This window comes from Monopterus albus, unplaced genomic scaffold (assembly GCF_001952655.1).
Source record: "Monopterus albus unplaced genomic scaffold, M_albus_1.0 scaffold384.1, whole genome shotgun sequence".
In the NCBI taxonomy this organism is placed as follows: Eukaryota; Metazoa; Chordata; class Actinopteri; order Synbranchiformes; family Synbranchidae; genus Monopterus; species Monopterus albus.
This window is the reverse complement of record NW_018128264.1, coordinates 220868-240246: the sequence shown is the minus strand read 5'-3', so window position 1 is coordinate 240246 and position 19379 is coordinate 220868. Positions and strand designations below refer to the sequence as shown.

The 19379-nt window shown below is 42.2% G+C and overlaps 2 protein-coding genes across 4 annotated transcripts; one reads left to right on the top strand and one right to left on the bottom strand.

Annotated features, from left to right (window-relative positions):
* The first annotated feature begins 172 nt into the window (after positions 1 to 172).
* On the top strand, positions 173 to 2439 carry LOC109951403 (uncharacterized). 2 transcript variants are annotated; one of them, XM_020585896.1, is made up of 4 exons: positions 177 to 400; positions 488 to 614; positions 693 to 781; positions 1286 to 2439. In XM_020585896.1, the coding sequence occupies exons 1-4, from the start codon at positions 374 to 376 to the stop codon at positions 2045 to 2047; spliced, it is 1005 nt and encodes a 334-aa protein (XP_020441552.1). In that variant the 5' UTR covers positions 177 to 373; the 3' UTR covers positions 2048 to 2439. The 2 variants fall into 2 exon arrangements, with proteins under 2 accessions (XP_020441553.1, XP_020441552.1); XM_020585897.1 differs by lacking the exon at positions 693 to 781 and having other exon boundaries at positions 173 to 400.
* Positions 2440 to 2562: 123 nt separating this feature from the next.
* Positions 2563 to 18118, bottom strand: arhgef15b (Rho guanine nucleotide exchange factor 15b). Of its 2 annotated transcripts, none has more exons than XM_020585893.1 (16): positions 17829 to 18118; positions 12234 to 12748; positions 9617 to 10594; positions 9475 to 9529; positions 9247 to 9290; positions 8602 to 8882; positions 7536 to 7696; positions 7275 to 7427; positions 6598 to 6727; positions 6096 to 6170; positions 5668 to 5760; positions 5417 to 5571; positions 4324 to 4491; positions 4136 to 4221; positions 3942 to 4046; positions 2563 to 3499 (listed from the first exon to the last, which is right to left on the bottom strand). In XM_020585893.1, exons 2-16 carry the CDS (start codon positions 12640 to 12642, stop codon positions 3333 to 3335), a joined length of 3060 nt encoding a protein of 1019 aa, XP_020441549.1. In that variant the 5' UTR covers positions 12643 to 12748; positions 17829 to 18118; the 3' UTR covers positions 2563 to 3332. The 2 variants fall into 2 exon arrangements, with proteins under 2 accessions (XP_020441549.1, XP_020441550.1); XM_020585894.1 differs by having other exon boundaries at positions 9475 to 9526.
* Positions 18119 to 19379: the final 1261 nt, after the last annotated feature.

Here is a 19379-nt window from a genome sequence, read left to right as displayed (position 1 = left end):
TTGCTGCTATACATTGCACACAGCTCATCTGTAGTAGTAGTAAATGGGCAGTTGTGTGCAGGCTACTGAATATATTACTCAAACAGCTGTTGTGTGGTGGCGCCTTTAAGGTTAAATGTGCCTATAAATTACACGTACGGATGCCGTTTGCTCCATTGTGGGTGAACGCAGACTTTAAGCAGTTTGCGTGGAGTAAACGTTTCCTAGTCAAATGAACGGGTGTCCTGAATCGGCCAGCAGGGGGCGCTACGTGTGACGCTTCTCCAGGTGGCTCGAAGCAAAAACTTTTTTTTGGACACCAATTTGATGCTTTCTATGTGAGGTTGCTGCTACATTTGACTGCTCTGGCTACAAAACCGAGCAGAAGAAAACCATGAAGAGCAGCGGAGGAAATGGACCCGTGAGTTTTCTATCACTTTCGTTTTCAGCGCCATACTGTAAAGACAAGTTGCCTACGGAGTAGTGGTGATTGTAAGCTCATGTTTAGCCCCAGAGATCCAGGCAGCCGGTCCTGCCCTCGTTCTCCACCAGGACCCTGCACCACCCGTCCTTCCTGCCTCTCTACATGGCCGCAGCCTCCGGCCAGCATCACAGGGCCTGTGAATACCCAAAAGGTGAGTCAGGTTTTCTTCCCCACATCTGTATCAAAGCTTCTCGCAGCTGTGCAGCCTCACTGACAACATCGTCCCCAGTCTACCCTGCCGTCCCGGCTGAGTTCTTCTACACTGACCCCACCATGGGCCCCGGGAGGAGGGTCCCCAACATAGTGAGTGATTTGACGGTGAGTGTGCACATAAACCCATGGATACAGTTTTATGGCCCCAAAATAATGGCATTTGGTCTCTGGCAAAATAAAGTCATGTTTTAGAAATTGTCAGCACATTTGGTTTGGTGCCAGTCGCAGCTTGATCAGTATATTTTGTGAAAACATCCAAATCCATTTGACAGTGTGTTGTGTGGACATGGCCAGACTTTCTGCAAGTGCATGCATCTAATTAGCATAAATCACCTCTGGGGCTCTAATAGATTCATTCCATTACACAGATTAAATCCTGATTGACTTGTTTTCTCATGCGTATTCTCAAGTTTAAAATTAAGAATTAAATCCAAACTCCTTGTGGATATCGTGTCTTGTCCCTTTGGTATAAATTGATCATAGATTAGACTGGTTTGTAATTTATTGATATGTATGTTGGGTGTGTAGTAGAAAAAGAACAGACTTTATGTTATTTACAAACATTCAGTTTTCTTTCGCTTTAATTAAGAGCTTTTCTACCATCATCAGGTGCTCGATTGGTTCCAGCTCAACACTCCGCCACCAGTTATGTCTGCCTGCTCAGCCCCACCGAACCGTCCAGACCTGTTCAGGTCTGGGCCACATCCCATTCGAAACCTGGGCAGTCCAACTTTGAGAATGCCCACTAACTGCCAGCCGAACCAGGCGGTGCTCCAGCTGACCCAGGAGGAGGACCAGGGCGTTACTAACCTCTTGACACTGCACTACCAAAGTGTTGAGCCCCGAACTGTTCCAGTAGAGCTCAACTCCAGCCTTGGTTACCAAACACCTACAGACTCCACTTCAGATGGGGAAGTACACAGACCTTTGTGTAGAGATGTGCAGCAGAGAGGAGGCTGGTCACATACCGAGCTGGAGGCAGCTAACACCCTTTTGAATCACTTCAGCCTAGTGGAGGAGAACCACATCTGCAGTCTAAACCACCATAAATCATCAGGAACACTTTCTGGTCCTCTGCCAGATCAGCACCATGAAGCTCCATCAGTAAGCACTGAGACCCAGCCTGAATGTGAAGCGTCACCTGCATTAGTAACTAGTCATTGTACCCAAAGTGACACTGGTTACATCAGCTTTAGAAGTGTCAGGGAGAACGGGGGACAAGGCCGGGGAGACTGTAGGTCTGCTGAGCACAGGACTGTCTACGGAGCTTTCTCAGGGTTGAGGGAACAGATGCTCTCAGATTTAGAGGAAGATGCTGTGCTCGTCCTCCTGAGCCTCTCTGACATGGGAACTTTGGATACTGTGCAGTGATTGTGTTAAACATGAGGGTCTTTTTGTCCCTGAGTGTTTTAAGGGGCTTTACTATGTGGAAACTACAAGCTGAGTGTTTTTAGTGCTTGTACCCTTTGTTTTTGGCTTGGGTTCCTCTGCCACAATGAGTCAAATATACCTCAAAAACCTTCTTTTTCAAGGATGACAGTTTATTTCCACTTGTTTGTATTGCACATGTACCTGGTTATCCAGTAATAATGATCCAAAGTTGAGTCCTTATAAACTGTAGCTAAAAGGTTTTTATTAAAAGCACTACTACAGTTTAAGACCCCCCCTCCACTTATTTACAGCCTATAGTAGAATTAAATGGTAAATGGTCTTATACTTGTATATCGCCTTTCTATGCTTTTTACAGCACACTCAAAGCGCTTTCACATTATTTGGCCATTCACCCATTCACACTCCCAAGCACTCACACACCGGTGACATCACCAGGAGCAACTGTTCAGTGTCTTGCTCAAGGACCCCTCGACATGTTGACTGGACAAGCCGGGAATCGAACCGCTAATCCTCCGGTTAGGAAATGACCCGCTCTACCTCCTGAGCCACAGTCCCCCAATTACAGTTTATCCAGAAATATTACCCCGTGCTCACTGACAAGCTGCAGAGGGCGCTACAGTATTATTCCACTGAAATGTACAGCTCAGCCTACATTTACATGCACTGTTAAAGCTGTAGAGCTTGACATGGGGTATGCTACAGTAGAGGTTGAGGCATGTAGTTCTGTGTTTTGAGTGTATTCAGCGCACTTTTTTTGTAGGTTTGTCCTCTGGTAAGATATAATCCTTTTAAACACTTGAATCTTCATTCGAGGTGTTTTTGTTTGTGTATTAAAAATGATGACACTGGACAGATGGTTTTCCTTGGAAGAATTTTTGCAGCAGGTCTGATAATTGCACAGTCTGGCTGAACAATGGCTAGAATGGTTGGCAAGGCATTCTGGCAGTGTGACCATGCACGAGTTGTTATTGCAGGGCTGCATGCTCACCAGTTGAGGTGCAATAAACAGCTGTAATGCTATAAGATGCTTATCTGTCAGTACATGAACACCACAGTGTCTGTGCCAGTAATTGTTGGTCCAAGTGCATGCACATGCATTCCAGTAAAAATGAGGTGATAATTGTAGTTTCCATGTGGTGTCTCGTGACATCACCCTTCTCCTTTTATCTTTCATTTCCTGTTTGCTAGAAACCGACCCCTCGGCAAAAAAAAAGTTCACTGGTCTCCATTTATTGAATGTAAAATCTGTGATCCATTGATCCTATTAAGTAGTGTGGACCTTGCTGTTGGCAACTAGGCGCGCAGCCTGAATGACTCTGTACCGCTCAAGGAGGTTTCGCCTCCTCACATGCTCGTTGGTGATCTCTATGGCGCTTGCTACAGGGAACCAGCCCTTCTGACCGTCAGACAGGCGGCTCCCTTCGTACCAGCCTGCGAAAAACAAGAGGAGGGGGAGGAAAGAGAACAGACAGGAAGATTGGAGGTTTCTGTATTCATGCAAGAAAGTCAAAGCAAATCAAACTGCTGAGGATCAGGGTGTATAAACAGGCAGTCAAAGGCAGGGATTAATGATATGAAATCCCATCAGTGCATTCTTTTCAATAGGAAACCTGTCTGTACCACATTTTACACCTTAGTCTGTGTAGATCCACAGATAACACTAAATACAGGCAAATGGAAAATTGAAGTGGTGCTTTGATTCAGGCAGAGATTGAGATTTCTGTTGTGCAGGTTCAGCTGTAGACATCTGTTCTGCACACCAGGACAAATGCAACAGTCTTTTACTAATCTTGTTTTATATTTAGAAGGCCAGCTCATCTCTGATAAATGAATAAACAACTCTGGTTGTCTGGGATTCCCCTCACGTTCTTACCCTCGTTGGTTTTACGGATGACGTTGACGATGTCTGTGGGTTCCAGGGAGAGCTCGTCCGCCTGCTGCGCAATGTACTGTTCCACACACTGCACCTGAGGGCAGTCTGACAAATGACACAAATACAGATGTGAAATTCATTTTACATTGAAAATAGATGCATCACTTTGTGTGTGCATGTTTGTGCTTCCTCACCCCAGTCCTCATAAATCACTTCGTCTTCCTCTGCGTCGGGGTTGGTGGGGTTAGGGAAAGCTGCCATCCACCTGTGCATGTTTGATCTGTTGACAGAAACAGTTTGCTTATAAAAGACAATGAGGTGTGGAGTCTGGGGGCACGGTGCATCTCTTGTGTTGTTACATGAAGCTTACACCACTACTCACTGGGAAGGTGCCTTGAGAAGTCTCTCCATCATGCGACCCTGGTGGTTTTCCAGCAGGGTGAGGTTGAAGCAGTGCTCATAGTGGCTGGCGCCGCTCCCGATTTCCTGCAGCGGCTGCACCTGCACCAGAGAGCGATGGGCATGGTCGAGAACCACAAAACGCTCCGTGCTGTTCAAGAAAAAGAGAGCTAAGTTGCCATTTCCAGGTCAATACTAACTTGTAGGGAACCTAAATAAAACAGTAACATTTGTCAGTTTGTTGAAATGATCAGGCTTTACTGGGAGGTGTATCTAATTAGCATCTGTTTAGCAGCAGTAGGAAATACTATTAAAACTACCAGTAATGCTGAAACTAACATTGTTATGCTTCATATGTTGTACGCATTTCTTTACTGCTGTCTGTGGCACCAGTGGCATACTGGGAATCTACTCTCTATCAGTTCCCGTGCAGCATGACTACTTGCTTGTCGGGTTTGGAAGCATTTCACTGGTTAGTCATGACTTCCTTTGTGGTGAGTGGTAATATTTGTCATTTTAAAGCACAATTACGATGGCATGTCAAAAGAGGAAGGTGACACATCTGCAATCTCACTCTTACAGCCTCAAAAGGAAGCAACAAACAAATAGTGAGTCCACAAACCGCCTCCACTCATTTATTGTTAATGTTAATGATAAACCATAATTTATGATCTTGACTGTAAAGTGCAATGTCCTGAGGCTGGTAAACAATATGAGCTTCCAGAATAACTTGGAGGTGAAAGCAGATTTATAGCTACTGTCTTCCAGCAAGTGTGGAGGGCACAGCACACTTGGTAAAAAACTAGGTGCGACACACACCAGGAACAGCTTGCTCATGTTTTATAGAACTGTAACAATAGAAGTTAAGTAGTTTCATAGATGTGTCAGTGTTTTGTCTTTGTCTGCCTTTGTCTTTAGTAGGGACGAAAGCATCATACAGTACATTGCCTTTTTTGGTCAAAGTCAAAATCGAAAACGTGCCATCTCTCAGCCCAGCTGTGTCATGCATTATCACTATGGCAATATCTTTGTTTCCGTATGTGTTCAGACGCTAACACCACTCAGGTCTGCCTCACCCCTTCTTGACAGTGATGATGAGCAGGTCGTTGAAAAGGAAGAGGTAGACGGGGCTGAACTTGGCCCTCATGTTGAAGAGAGTCCCTCCTTTGGACATTTCCTGCAGCTCTCCCTTCTTCTCCAGGTATCGATTCTGATTGATGATCGGGATGGCCTGATGTGGGCGGAAGCAAAGGAAGAAAAATTTGCCTGTTCATGTCCAAGTGACAAATTAAAAACCAGTACCGCGTTTATCTTTTCCTCAGTTTACCTTCAGTTTGTCAAACTCCAGTGTTTTAGAGATATGAATCAGTTCCTCCATCTGTTTCATCTTCCCCACCTGAGTGTTACACTCGTCAATGATCTGTGTGGGGAAATTAGGCAAAATTATGACATGAACACCTCAGTCAGGAGAGTTTCTTTTCCCCACTTAAGAACCTCACATTCCACTGTACAAAACTGGTTGTGTCTCACTGGAAGTATCACTCAAACTGTTCCATGTTTGAACAAGAGTCTCACACTGCCTTTGTCCTCAGTGACTTGCATGACTCACTGGCAATGTGGGACTCTTTAAAAAGGAAATCCCTGACTCAGACAGTGGCTAAAATTAAATTTCCAGAGGTATGAGAAGAACTTGAGAGTCAAATTAAATAGATTTGTAGGCAAACGTGAGGATGAAAAGCAAAACGGAGTGTTGACCTTCGACACTGAAGTCAGCGCCTTGGAGGCAGTCTCCTCCGCTTCCGTCCCTTCTTTTGTCCTCCTCAAGATGTTCTGCAATGACAAACAACAAATTCCTATTTTGACAATAGATGACCAGCATCAGCAGGATATGTTTCTTACATGTAAATGCAAACAAGGTTACAAGGTTGAGGCAAGGTGTGTCTGTGTGTTTGTTTATAGATTCAGTGGCGAGTGTGAGAGCACACTGGAACGAGGCCATTTCGCACTGAGTCAGTTATACACAGTTTGGAGCTTTTTTTAGACGATTCAGGAACATATTTAAAGCTTGCAAGAGCTAACTGCATTGTAGTAGGTGAAGAAAAAGACGGGCATTATTCTTTAAGCTGGTGCCAGAAGGCGATCAGTGGGGAAAGCTAGGCTCACTCTGTCTAAAGCTCACTCATTTATTCAATACAAGAAGAGAAGCTAAAAAATGTCTGTGTCAGCTTTTAGTTTGCATTCCCATAATGCTGTTCACCTCAACGAGCATTTTGATGCGTGTTATTCGCTGGAAGGGCAGCAGCAAAAAGGACACGAAGGGTAGCCGATGGCAGTGCGGCGACTCCTGCAGGCGAGTGATGACTGCTGCGAACTGCACATTGTTTTTCCTGTAGACGCACATAAATGCACATGCAAAAGTGAATGGCACGTAATGCAGCTGTGACATTTCTATGCATGTTGAAGAGAGAAAAGGAGGTTTCAGAAGATAATGCTTTAGTTTTACATGCTGTAAATCAGGGGTGGCCGGTTTTGGTCCTCGAGGGCCACTGCCCTGCTTGTTTTCATCTCTGCCCTACCCACTGCTGGTTACCTGGATCAGGTGTGTTCAGTGTTCAGGAGGATACCATCTTAGAGGAAGGATGAGTGAGGAAAGACAAAGTGAATTGGTATCTTCCAGCTTCTGACTGACTGACACACCTGAGTCCAGTAATCAGGGTAGGGATAGTTGGAAAACAAGCAGGGCAGTGGCCCTTGAGGACCGGGACTGGCCACCCTGCTATAGATAAAAATGAGATTCCTGGACTGGAAATCAGAGCTAAAATCTAAATCAAGTGAAAATGAATGGATGCATTCCTGGTAGTCCTGTGTCAGCTTGGTTTACACCCACAAATAAAATCTAAGAAAGCAGGCACTGATTCAGATGTTGCTCCTTACATGAGCCTGGTGAAAGTCTGCTCCTGGTAGATCTGGTTACGAACATAGTCGATGTAGGCGTGAAACTTGTGCTGGGCATGGTAGAAGATGATATCACAGATGTCAGAGAAGACTAGATCTTCAAATATGCGGTCCTCCAAGTCTTTTAAGAACCTGTGGAGTCATGTAGCAACCGTCTCATCAGTTCAGTCAAGGATTCATTACATCTTTGCAGTTCCTTTTCCTTTATTTCGTTTCAGTCCCTCCTTTGCCATTTCTCACCTCTCGCTGACTTCTTGGACTCTCAGGATGTTGGAGAACAGGGGTTTCCTGTCCCTGATGACCATCGTCTCCTCCAGCTCCTTGCTGTCCATGAAGTGCTCGGTCAGAACGCGCAGGGATCGAAGGTATGAAGTCTCTGATGTCAAAACCTCAAACATACTCTGCCAGAAAAAAAACACTAAAAATAATTATGTGTCCCATTTTGCTGCTAAATGAGCAAAAAATTAAGCTAAAGAGAATCAACATGGTAAAAATCTTTTATTCATAAAGACCTGGAAAAAACAGGAATACAAGTAACTGGTAAGAAAATTAGAATGAAAGCATTATCTCATTTAACTACAGTTCATCTATTTCTGTAAGTGCACTGGCAACTTGACATACAGGTTCAAACAGGAACAGAAATAATATATATGAATATTATGTATTTATATATTGATTATTGTTAGAGACAAACATGGATGTCAGGCTCAAATCATAGCTGATGCAGCTATATACTGTGAGTTATTATTCCTAGAGCTGCAATGACAATGACTGACATTTAATCAGCAACCATGTTGATAACTGATTATCAGGTCATTGTTCAAGCAAACAAAGCAATAGAGGGTTCTGGCTCCTCAAATGTGAGAATTTACTGCTTTTTCTTGTCTTACACAGTAGTAAATTTAATATTTTGACACTTTGACACAAAACAGGCATTTGACGGCATCACTCGGGCTCAGGGCTAAACTGGCTTACAACTATCTGCAAGACTCTTGATGTCGTTAGATATAGCTTTTGGTCTGTTGACCCATTTTGGTTGTTGCTGCACAATCCAATGACAGTGACTGTAAAAGCTTTCATGAACTCCAGACAGGGTCAAGCAATATTTATTACAGCAGTGAGTGAAACAGAAAGGGAGAATGGACCATAATTTATGTAGAAACATCACATGATTACTTATAGATGCAATTTATAACTTGCCACTGCATCTCCCGTTTCTCTCCTGCCTGCCTCATTGATTTTTCTTTATGCAGTCTCTCCTCTGTACATTAGCCTCTCCCTCCGCCCCTCTCTTTAAATCTCTTACCTCCTGGTACTTGCGCTGCTCAGGGGTGAGCTGCTCCAGCACTCCGCTGTCTCGTACATTCGGGAGGTCCTGCCACAGGGTGCTCTGTGCAGGAGTGGGCACAGGGCTGCCCTTGCGTGGTTCGTTTCCAGTTGCAGTCCCAACTTCAGCACCAGACTGTTGGTGACGGCCAATATGGTCCATAGCATAGTCCACACTGGTCTTGCTGATGTTACGACAAACTGTCTGCCGTCGGATTTCCTTGGTGATGACAGAGGCGCGGTACGTCTGGTACAGAGGCTCTGAGGGGAAACAAGTCCAGGTGTATATTAGCAGAAAAATCCAGTACACAACCAGTACACAGGTTGTTTCCAGTACATGTTACCAGCTCCTCTTTGCTAATCACAAACATGATTCATCTTGCTTCTATGTGGAGCAGTGCATAGAAAACTGAAATGTACAGAGTCAGTCAGTATCACTACAGTATAAACTGAGCAGAATCGAATTGGGACAGTTCACATCTAGTGAAGAAAGCACTGAATTACAGGATAACATTATGGCTTGTTGTGAAAATAACCAGCCTGTGATGTTGTGTGGCTATCATACTAACACTGTATCCTCTTAAAATCATTACACTTTTTATGCTATTACAGGTGTTGTCCTTACCGTCCTGCAGGCGGGACTCCCAGCTGGACTCCTTCCTGATGCGCCTGAAACAGGAAGTGTGGAACGAGGAGAAAAGGATCAACCACATAAGGAACCAAACTGTTAGCAGCAAAAGAGTGACTGACAGGTATTTTTGCACCATACACACAAAAAACATGCTAATGTAAAGACTAATGACATTTTATATTTGTTGCTGTCAACAAAACAATGTGTTAGTCGTTAACTCACAGTTCCTCCACTGAGTTCTCCTCCTCTCCTTCATTCACTTCATTTTCCCTTCCTTCTAAAAAGACAAGTAAATGGAGTCATCAATGCTGGTTACACAGAGACAATTTGTGCATCTTTCATAGCATATCTCAGACAAACAAACCCTTTTTCTGTGGGAGGGACTGCAGTGAAGCATTGCTGAGCCGCCTGGGCTCTGTCTTTGGTGGTGGAGGTGGGAGTCTGTGAGGCAGGAGGTGGTTGGCTAGGGGTGGAGTGCTGGCTCGCTGGGGACTCAGCCCGCTGGCAGAGCAGCTGTTGGGGGATGAAGGTCGCAAAACGTGGCAATCCTCCAGGGTGGGCGGAAGGAGAGAAATGCCACCTCTGTGAACTGGCGTGAGGCTGCAGCCATCTTGAACCACAGGCCTCCTTGGTGGGATGGCAGGTGGCACGTGGGGTTTTGAGATGGGTTCACTGTCTGCCTGAAACTCGGATGTTGGGTCTGACAAGCTGTTGGACAGTTTAGACCTACGGGCTAGTTTACGCTCTCTGCTTAGAGGAATATCCAGTTCCTTACACACGGGTGTGACCTTTTGAGAAGTGGGGTCGATCACTGGAAGTGTGACCTCATAAATACTTTCTTCTTCTGTTGGTGTGGGTCTCGGTATTGGAGTTCTGGATCTGGGGGCAAGAGGGGGAGACTGAGAGCGAGCAAGACAGATTAAGACAGAGCGAGGGCATGGGTCTGAGCGTCTCCTCCGGTCCTCAGCGATCAAGACATCCAAATATGGGGGACACTTGGGTTTTTCTTGTTTCAACACTTCACTCTCCTCAACCACAGAAGTACTATCCACCTCATCCTGTCTTTCACTGTCCTCTTCCTCTGCTCGCTCTGCCTCCTCATGCTCATCCCCATCCTCCCCTCCCTCCTCCCTCTGCTCTTCCTCATCAGTCTCTTCCTCCTCTCCTTCACTGTATTCCACATCAATGGGCACCCATATTAGTTTCATGCCAGGTCGCTGGAGGTGGCACACACAGCTGCAGCTCGGGTCGCAGCAGGGACTTAAAGTTGTGTCCGGATTGTGTTCTGCCTCTGCTTCATCTCCTACAGTCAGCTGAATCTCCACCTCCTTCCCATCAGGTGCTGCATCAACAATAAGCACAGATTAACTGCTTGAAATGCTTAAAAAGGGGGACAAATGAATCACTGTAAATGTCGCTTCCATTTTAGTTCTTGCCTATGTTGCTACAGACAGAAACCTAAAGATCGCAGACTGAAACTGCTTGCTGACCACTTCTTTCCTAGATCTATAGGACATCTGCCTTTGATTAGGAGCCTTTTTTCCCATCTGCTTTTATCATGGCACACACTGGACAATGCAGAGCATAAGTGGTGTCTTCAAACATTCATGCAAAGTTTGGAGAGTTGTGAGGGAAAAATCCAATATTGACAAAAGGAAATGAAGAGATGGAGGAAAGAATTATGGTGAGGGTTAAATAGGTCAGTGGGTAAGCACGGATAAAGCTAAGAAGAAAGTAGCGGCGGTTTTTAAAAGTCAAACTTGGTGTCATTCTAAATTTATATAGATATTTTTACCATTATAGTTCATGTAGGAGAGAAAGCAGAGAGCTGGGGTGCAGGCTCCAAGTCTAAAACATTTAAGAAGAGTCCTTTAGTTTTCAGTGTTTCAACTAAACTTTCTTCATTGTGCAATAGTGCTACGGTTTTATGATCTTAAATACAGTTAAGTTGCTGCTGTTCTTTGTTTTATATCATTGCAAAAGGAGTATTTTTGATCTTGGACTGTTGGTCAGACAAAAAACTGAAGATGCTGCTGTGGGAAACTAGGACTGGCATTTTTTTTTTTTTTTTTTTTTACCATTTTCTGATATTTCAACAACCAACACAATAATGATCAATGTATTGATCTCAAGAATGAGATCCAGCTTAAATGCTTTCAGTTTCTGACAGGGAACCAAAAAAAGGAAGTAACTACACAACCAATACAACGTCACTTCTCTGGGTTCCTCTTTTGCTGTGTCAGGAAAAAATCTGAGGAATGTGTCAATGAGCTAGAGACTGAAACAAATCTTTGTATGTTTAATGTTTTACTTTATGTTACAATCACACCCCCACAGGGTGGTGAGGGTGCAAAGAAAAACGAACCCAGAGGACCGACTTCGGTGCAAACAGATTTAATAATGTGCTATACAGGAATACAAGTGCAGTGAAAAAGAACTATATGGCTGTGTAATCACCAAGCAACAACTGCAAAGCAATAAGTGATAATGGCTGTTAGTACTTGTGATTGATCTTTTCTTACTGCAAGCAAGAACAGCGGGCCTCCTGCAAGCACACCCGTGTTCTCTCTCTTTTACACACACAACTCTTTATGGACACAGGTGATCAGCTGACTGATAGAACTGGTTTAACGGCTGTTGACAGACCAACCAACAACACTGTTTGGAGAAAACACCCCTACCACACTAAAGACGTAACTGTGAAACCAATCACTGTACTCACTCATATGCAGGTGTCTTTAGGTGTATACATACATTTTTGCATCAAATACCAAATACTCAATAATATAAAGTAGTTTTTCTTGCAGTTTTATCGATGGGACTGGCACAAAAGGTATATGACAAGAACAATCAATAATATTAAAATATTAATATTTAAAAAAAAGAATGTATGGAAAAATATGCAGAAGTTAAATGGAAAAACAAAGATGAAAAAGCAGCAGATTAAACCAAAGATGAATAACAGTGGAAATCCACCGTACCTGATCGGTCTCCAGCCACACTGATGCTGTTCTCCTGATCGTCTTCCACCATGCTCTGCTTCTGCAGGATGCGGCTCCTCTTCACAGGCAGCGGCGGCGCCTGCTCCTGCCCTTGCTGCAGCTGCAGATGGGTTGGTTTGGGCTTTATTGTAGGCCGCTTTTTGAACTTTTTAGTTCGCGCAGGTGCAGGGGTACCATTGGTGGGTTGTTGCTCTGACTCCTGTTGGCTAAACTTACTCACGATGTGTTTGACTTTCCCTCCAGAGAGGCTCGTACTGCTGCCTCCATCTCCCGCAGGAAGGGAGCTGGCTTGTGTTGGCGGTTTTGGGGGAATCTCTGGCTTTGGTTTGGCCTCATGCTTGAGGGGTAAAGGTGATATTGAGCGCTCGTACAGGTCCTGGACAGACATGGTAGCTGGAGGTGGTCTTCTCTTACAGTGTGTTTCAGTCACCAGCCCTGACCAATCAGAGGTCAGGCTTTGAGGGCGAAGGACAATGTGAGCATGTCATTATCACCTGAGGAGTAAGAGAAAGAAAAAGAAAGTTTAAAAGTTGTGGTTATTAACTCTACACCACGAGATTTTTATCAGTTTCTTAGATGTAGTCTTCGCCCCCACCATCATGTGAGGAAGTTGGTCAAATTCCATGCAGCTCCAGAGCCACAAAAGGCTTTATATAACTTTCTTCACATGAGTGGCAAGAGCTTTAACCAGACTTTTGATGTGTAAAATCAGTTGAGTTCCCCTTTAACACACAAAAACCACCTAACTGGGGACATCCTGGGGCCTGCTTTTTCCAAACCTGAGGGTCAGAACTCTCACATGATAGATCTGAAGGATCAGAAGAAAATTAAAAAGATGAGAAAGAAAACATTTATATAATTCAGTTGCAGAAACTTTCTGGGATTTTCTTTATTAGACTGTGGCAGGGGAGAGAAAGAGAGATGGGGAATGACGTGCATTAAAGGATTCAATCTGTGGATGTTGCAAAAACCTTTAAACCCTTTAAAGGTTAATGGTTCTCAGTCTTTTTGTCTTCTGACCCCTTATAAAAGGGAACTCGTTGTAATTGCAGTGGTTTTCTATAGCTAACATAAACATTTACAACAAGGTGATAAACACACAGTTCTGTATTTCCAAATCAGACTTTGAGCCCTGTGCTGCAAATCCTCCACCGTGTGGGCTCAGAGGAAAGTGAACTTTGCAGATTAAGTGGCCCATTCCTTCCTGGTGATAACATATTCCCACAAATAAACTGAAACATAAAATGTAAAACCAGGTCAGTAGCTGAAGCTGACAAGTCTTCTTACTGCACAATGAGGTGACACAGTAATATTCTCTGACATCACTGTACAACTCCTTATATTCATTAGTGACTCACAGTTGAAAAGTGTGTTTAAGTTACTGCTTCAGTGGCTGCGATATGTCAACTGTGTCTAATAGCCAAACAGTAAGCATTAGGTTTCATAACACGCTGGTGCAATCAAATTAATAGTTAACCACAGTTTCAGTACAGTTGTACATGAATGCTCACCCCACCCTGACACGTCGTACCAGTTTTAGTGCCCAAGTGCTCAGACAAAGTTATCTCTCGAGTATGTGCACAATTTGTTGTTTGACAAGTGCTTTATTTAACGTTGAATTGTTTTCATTTATTTGGGACTTTTACACATCCACATTTTATAAAAGGTGTTGCTATTTTCAAACACAAAATCCACACTGATTCAAATCTGGACAGATTTCCATGACCAAGACGATCCAGAGATTCAAACGAGGCAGCTGAACGAAGCACAAATCATTTTTCAAAGTCTATAAAAAGAAACACGATGGTAATGAGGCGAAACTCGAATTCCATTTTGGGTGGCCAAATGGCCATGCTGCACATTTCTCTCATCTTGTGTTTTCATGTATGAGCCACAGCTGATGCCATAGCAAACCAAACAGGGTTAGTCAACTTCTGACTCATGCAGAAAACTGGGCGACACAGAACAAGGCGCTACTGCACTGCTTTGTGTCACTAATGCATAGATTTAGGATGTAGCTGCATGTGTTTACACACATCAGAAAGCAGCAGCAACAAATAATTTAATTAGGAATTCATGTATTGACTATACTGTAATTGATAATCAATCAATCATTCTTTTCAGCATTAAACAGAAAAGTGCAACCTAATATCAACACACCAAAATCAGCTTTACCAGCCAAGTATGATGAGTACACATACAAGGAATCTGACCTAGCTTTTTGTACCTTGTACTTGGACACAGCTCCAAGAAGAAGAAGAAAAAATATATCAAAATGCTCAGTGATGTAAACTTGTATGGTTTTTAAACGTTTAGTTTATGTACATGACTTAGGTGGTTATGTACAGTATGTGTGTGTACACACTGTAAAAAAAAAAATTGTAATATTCTGGTGGGGCACTAGAAATGCACCATAGAATTATGGGAAATACACACCTAAATATACAGTAATTTTCCATTACTTTAAATACTTATTTTTTCTTTTTAATTTTAAATTAAATCTTGTGTATTTAAAAGGTTTTTCATGTAAAAAAAAATGCTACTAACCTTTAAAAGCCCATAAATTTTATAAATGATAAAACATCATAAATATATGGACTGCAATTTAACCTTCATCATGGCTATTTTTTTACTGTTATAAAAAATATAAACCTAGAGTTATTCTAATATGCATTACAGACACACAGTAGGTTTTCTCCATGAATGGGTTTGTCAAACTAGAAAAGAAATGAGTAAATGAAGTTTTATCTCTCACCTAGTGCATGCTGGGAAGCCTGCTAGTTCAAATTATACTGAGGTAAACAGCAAATATTTTCTAAAAAATATTATGAAATTATAACTATTTTAAGTCTTTTTGTGTGAAAAAGGGAAATCTTTAAAATAGAGAGAGCTTTATAGTAATTCACAGCTACAGGATTTTTCCTTTATTTTTCACTGGCATGTAATTTCACAGTATATTTTTGTAATTTTATTACCAGTATGTTCACCAGTAAATTCATTATTTGTACAATAAACAGGAAATATGTAAAACTATGAGCTTTTTTTTTTACAGTGCAGGTCTTTACACAATATATATAGTATGATTAGATTTATATTTGACAGGGACGATTATGATGATGTGTCACAGACAGATTATGAGACACTGAGGTTTAAAGACATGGGTATTTATCGACTCTGGAAATATCAGACTTTGGAGGAGGCGACCGTGGTGTGGTGAGTAGAGCAGTCGTCTCCCAACCAGAAGGTTGAAGGTTTGAATCTTGGTACCTGCAGTCCACATGTCAAAGTGTCCTTGGGCAAGACACGGAACTCCCCCGTCGCCTGTGATGGTGGCGCGTATGCACACAGCCGCCCAGGGCCCTCAGCTCCAAACATAATTTCGTTGTACGTGTCACAATAAATAAAGCTTCTTCTTCTGTTGCTTTATGAAAGATTACCAGCCGCATGTTTCATTTTGAAGTGCCAGTAATTTCATATTAAGTCGTGGCCAGACAAGACAGCATTTTTAAGAAATGTAATCAAGAGCACTGCCTAATAACAACACATAAACAAAAGCATCACAGGCAGCAATCTACAGAAATGGGTTCCTGACTTGACAGAGTGTTTTCCACACAGACTGCTAAAGTTAATAGCACACAACCTCTAGCTGTTTGTTACTGAGAAAGCACGCCAGCTCGTCAGACTAGTTTGAAGTACCCATACATACTGCACATTCAGTTAGCCTATAATAAAGAGACAGACAGGGTTTCAGTCGGACTGGAATGTATAATTACAACATGTCAGTAGGAATGTAATAGCATCAAGAGGTTCATTCAAAACTAAAAACTACTGTATGTCCAGTTATTATCCTGCACCATCAACCTACATCCACGGATGGGCACAGGCCCAGAACCTCTGAATGAAGTGACTGTTAATGTTTCCTGTTGAAAAGTCAATAAAAACACTTGAAAAAGACATAAAACAACCATAAAATGACAAGTAGATGCAGTGTGACTGCAAAGAGATACAAAACAGCCACAAACTGATTACAAAGAGATAAACACAAACACTCATTACTTCAAATAAATGCACAACAACCACAGAGTAACAAAAATACTGCAAAGATACAAAATGACTACAAAAAGGTGGAGAATGACCAAGAATGATGCAAAATGACCACAAAGACTCCAGTCAACTATAGCGACACAAATCAAATGGAAATACATGCAAAACAACCACAAATAGTCACATAAATACTACAAAAGACACAAAATTAGTGCAAATAGACAAAACTATGTTGTTTGTACTCTTTTTGTGTCTCTTTAAGTCTGGGGTTAACACTCCCTTTCTCGGGAGTAGTTTCTTTTTCTTTTTTTTCTTAGGGCTGCTCAGGTTTCAGCTTGGCCTTCTGGTTATCATTGTTCACTGGGTGACAAAACCTCTAATAAGAGGGTGTGTTTGTTCACACAGCACTCCTCCAAACAGTGGGGATAACACTTTCTGATTGTGTGTGTTAATGCACCTACAGAAGAAATGAGGTTACATTCACCCCTGACTTTCTTTGAGTCAGCTGCCACTGGCCCTCATCTTTTGTCTCACTTTGCTCTGTTGACCTGGTTAGTTAAATAGCTGCATCTTCCAGTCTGCTGGACCCTGCAGGCCAGTCATTCACTCCACTATGTGTCCTGGTGAATCCAATACATATCCATTATGGTGTGATACAAAATCATACCAGAACAATCCTTAAGTGCTTGAAGAGGCCATCCATTAACACAGTGCTTTGTGTGTGTGTGTGTGTGTGTGTGTGTGTGTGTGTGTGTGTGTGTAGTATGCCATCTGCTCTGGAGACTAATGGGTCAGTGTCTATATGAAATGGGTAGGGGGGCTTTAAGAGAGATACTCTTGCCTGACTAGCATCAGCTAATACATGTGCTGTGTCTGTAAGCTCCACGCTGGACAGGAAGAGGGGACGGAAAAGGTGTGTCGGAAAGGAACGCGCACACATACACATTAGGGGTGGGAATGCAGGAAAAAATAAGGATATAGAGTAAGTTTGGTGACCTGAGCGGAACAGTAAAAGCTATCCCATAGATATGCAAATGGAAATATGTTGTTTAGGTCTTATACCACTGTGCAATAAAGAAATATTACAACTTTAAGACAACATTAAGCTGCCAACACTGGTCTAGCCTACTGTATTTCAATTTTAGTGATAACAAAACACATTCCAAAGGTGAATTATGTTTGATGGGCAAACTATTTATAAAATGTTCAAAATCAATGCTTGCCTATAATAGCCTTATTTTTATCCTTTAGTCACTTAATATATGAATTAATTAGTAGTCTTAACGTGCATTGATAAAATGGAAAATATTAAGTTGAAACAGCCTGTTGTACAGCATAAACTGCCCAGTAATACCAGGGTATACTAGGCTATAACAATGTAATTACAATCTTATAAACCGATTTACAGGCATTTCAACGGTTTTACATAGAGAAACAGGTGCTTACAGACTCAGCTCAATCAACCCGGACCTATTAAATTACCACTAATGAACTAATCTGACTTGTACCATAAATTATAAGAAAACTCACCAATCTTATTCAGACGTGTCTCTTCAGTCACCCGGCTCTAGTGATAGCAATCCAACATATCGTAGAACCAGAACGAAAGCTTTACTTTTATCTTAACTCATCCCGCGGAGAAAAAAACAGTCGTTAAATGTACTGTTAATAAAAAAATACCCACAATGTACAAACCAGTCGGTTCAGTTTCTTATTGTTTCTCTGACTGGCTTGTTGTCTGAGCACCTATCTTGCCCCTGTTGTCTCTTCTTTGTTACCAGCAGCATGAATGAGAGAAGACGAGAGGTAGAAGAACAGCAGCGCCCTGAGGCTAAAGCGTCACGAGCACACAACAGGAGAGGTTCCGGTGGAATTTCAAAATAAAACCCCTGTTTAAACCAGGTTTACGGGAAAATGTTTCAAATGTATTATGTTTAGAGTATTAAACATTAAATAGTAATGTGTTTAACATGTTTCAGTGAATAGCAGCTTTCTTCTGCCCAATAGTTTGACAAATTAAGGCTGTGGTTGATGAAAATACACACAAGCAACTATCCATTTAGCCCGTTTTATAATAGTAGCCTAGCTTTAACAATGAAAACAATTATTTTATCTATCATGTTGTCAGGCTGTTAAATACGTATGATATATAATGATAATTCCTGAAACATCATTTAATTTTCACGTTTTCAGGTCTGTGTGTTTTACCTGTCTGCAGACCAGATTTACCCTTGGGGACAATAAAACTAAAGTTCAGTTAAATGAAACTACTGACGTCGGTATTCCGACAACAGTACTTCAGATTATAAGTAGCTTATATGAGGTAGTTAAATGCGCCAAATGTTGGGTGAACATTCCTATGGAAGTCCAGTATTCATGATGTTACTTATTATTACTGAGCTCAGCAGTGTGATCAAAGCACTAGGCTAAAACCATTGCAATAATCAAAATTAAACATCCTATTACAGTGCTACAGTAAGTTTAATGCAAATTAAGGTATTCGGTTTACTCCTGTATAATAATGTAATCCCAATCGTTTGTTATTTGTAGTAATGTCTGTGCTTGTTTAAGATAAAAAATGACTACAAATAAAGAGAGAGAGCGAAGTTGCTGCTCAAAAGAAATAGTTAGGAAGCATTGATATTACATGACGAGCCTGTAACCCCAGCTTGTAAACGGATATCACATGTAGCCTGGTTATCCAACTTTTATTTTAGCCTAGAGGTGCTTGGCTGCTGTATACGTCCCTCCCTTCACCTCAGTGTTTTATATTGTACTTCCACCTAGCGCCTTAGTTTGGAATAAACATGAGGTTTTAATTGAGAACCTGGACTGTAAATGGCATATAGGTTTAATAGTTCTTACTGAAGCCTCTTTACATGTTTAAAAATGTTAAAAAGACAAACAACAAAGTAAATAACTATTTATTTTATTATGAGATCCGCCCTGAGATCCGCCCTGAGTACCTTAAGTCTCTGGATGTTGTTGGGCTGTCTTGGTTGACACGCCTCTGCAACGTCGCATGGCGGTCGAGGACAATGCCTCTGGACTGGCAGACCGGGGTGGTGGTCCCTCTTTTTA

Excerpts from the sequence above, each read along its gene's own strand:
- LOC109951403 (XM_020585896.1), top strand. The coding sequence starts at position 374 with ATGAAGAGCAGCGGAGGAAATGGACCC. Across the intron at positions 615-692 it reads GGCCTGTGAATACCCAAAAG|TCTACCCTGCCGTCCCGGCT; the intron begins GTGAGTCAGGTT and ends CATCGTCCCCAG. Across the intron at positions 782-1,285 it reads ACATAGTGAGTGATTTGACG|GTGCTCGATTGGTTCCAGCT; the intron begins GTGAGTGTGCAC and ends TACCATCATCAG.
- arhgef15b (XM_020585893.1), bottom strand. The coding sequence starts at position 12,642 with ATGTCTGTCCAGGACCTGTACGAGCGCTCAATATCACCTTTACCCCTC. Across the intron at positions 9,530-9,616 it reads GTCCCTCCCACAGAAAAAGG|AAGGAAGGGAAAATGAAGTG; the intron begins GTTTGTTTGTCT and ends TTGTCTTTTTAG. Across the intron at positions 5,761-6,095 it reads CGCTGACTTCAGTGTCGAAG|ATCATTGACGAGTGTAACAC; the intron begins GTCAACACTCCG and ends TTCCCCACACAG.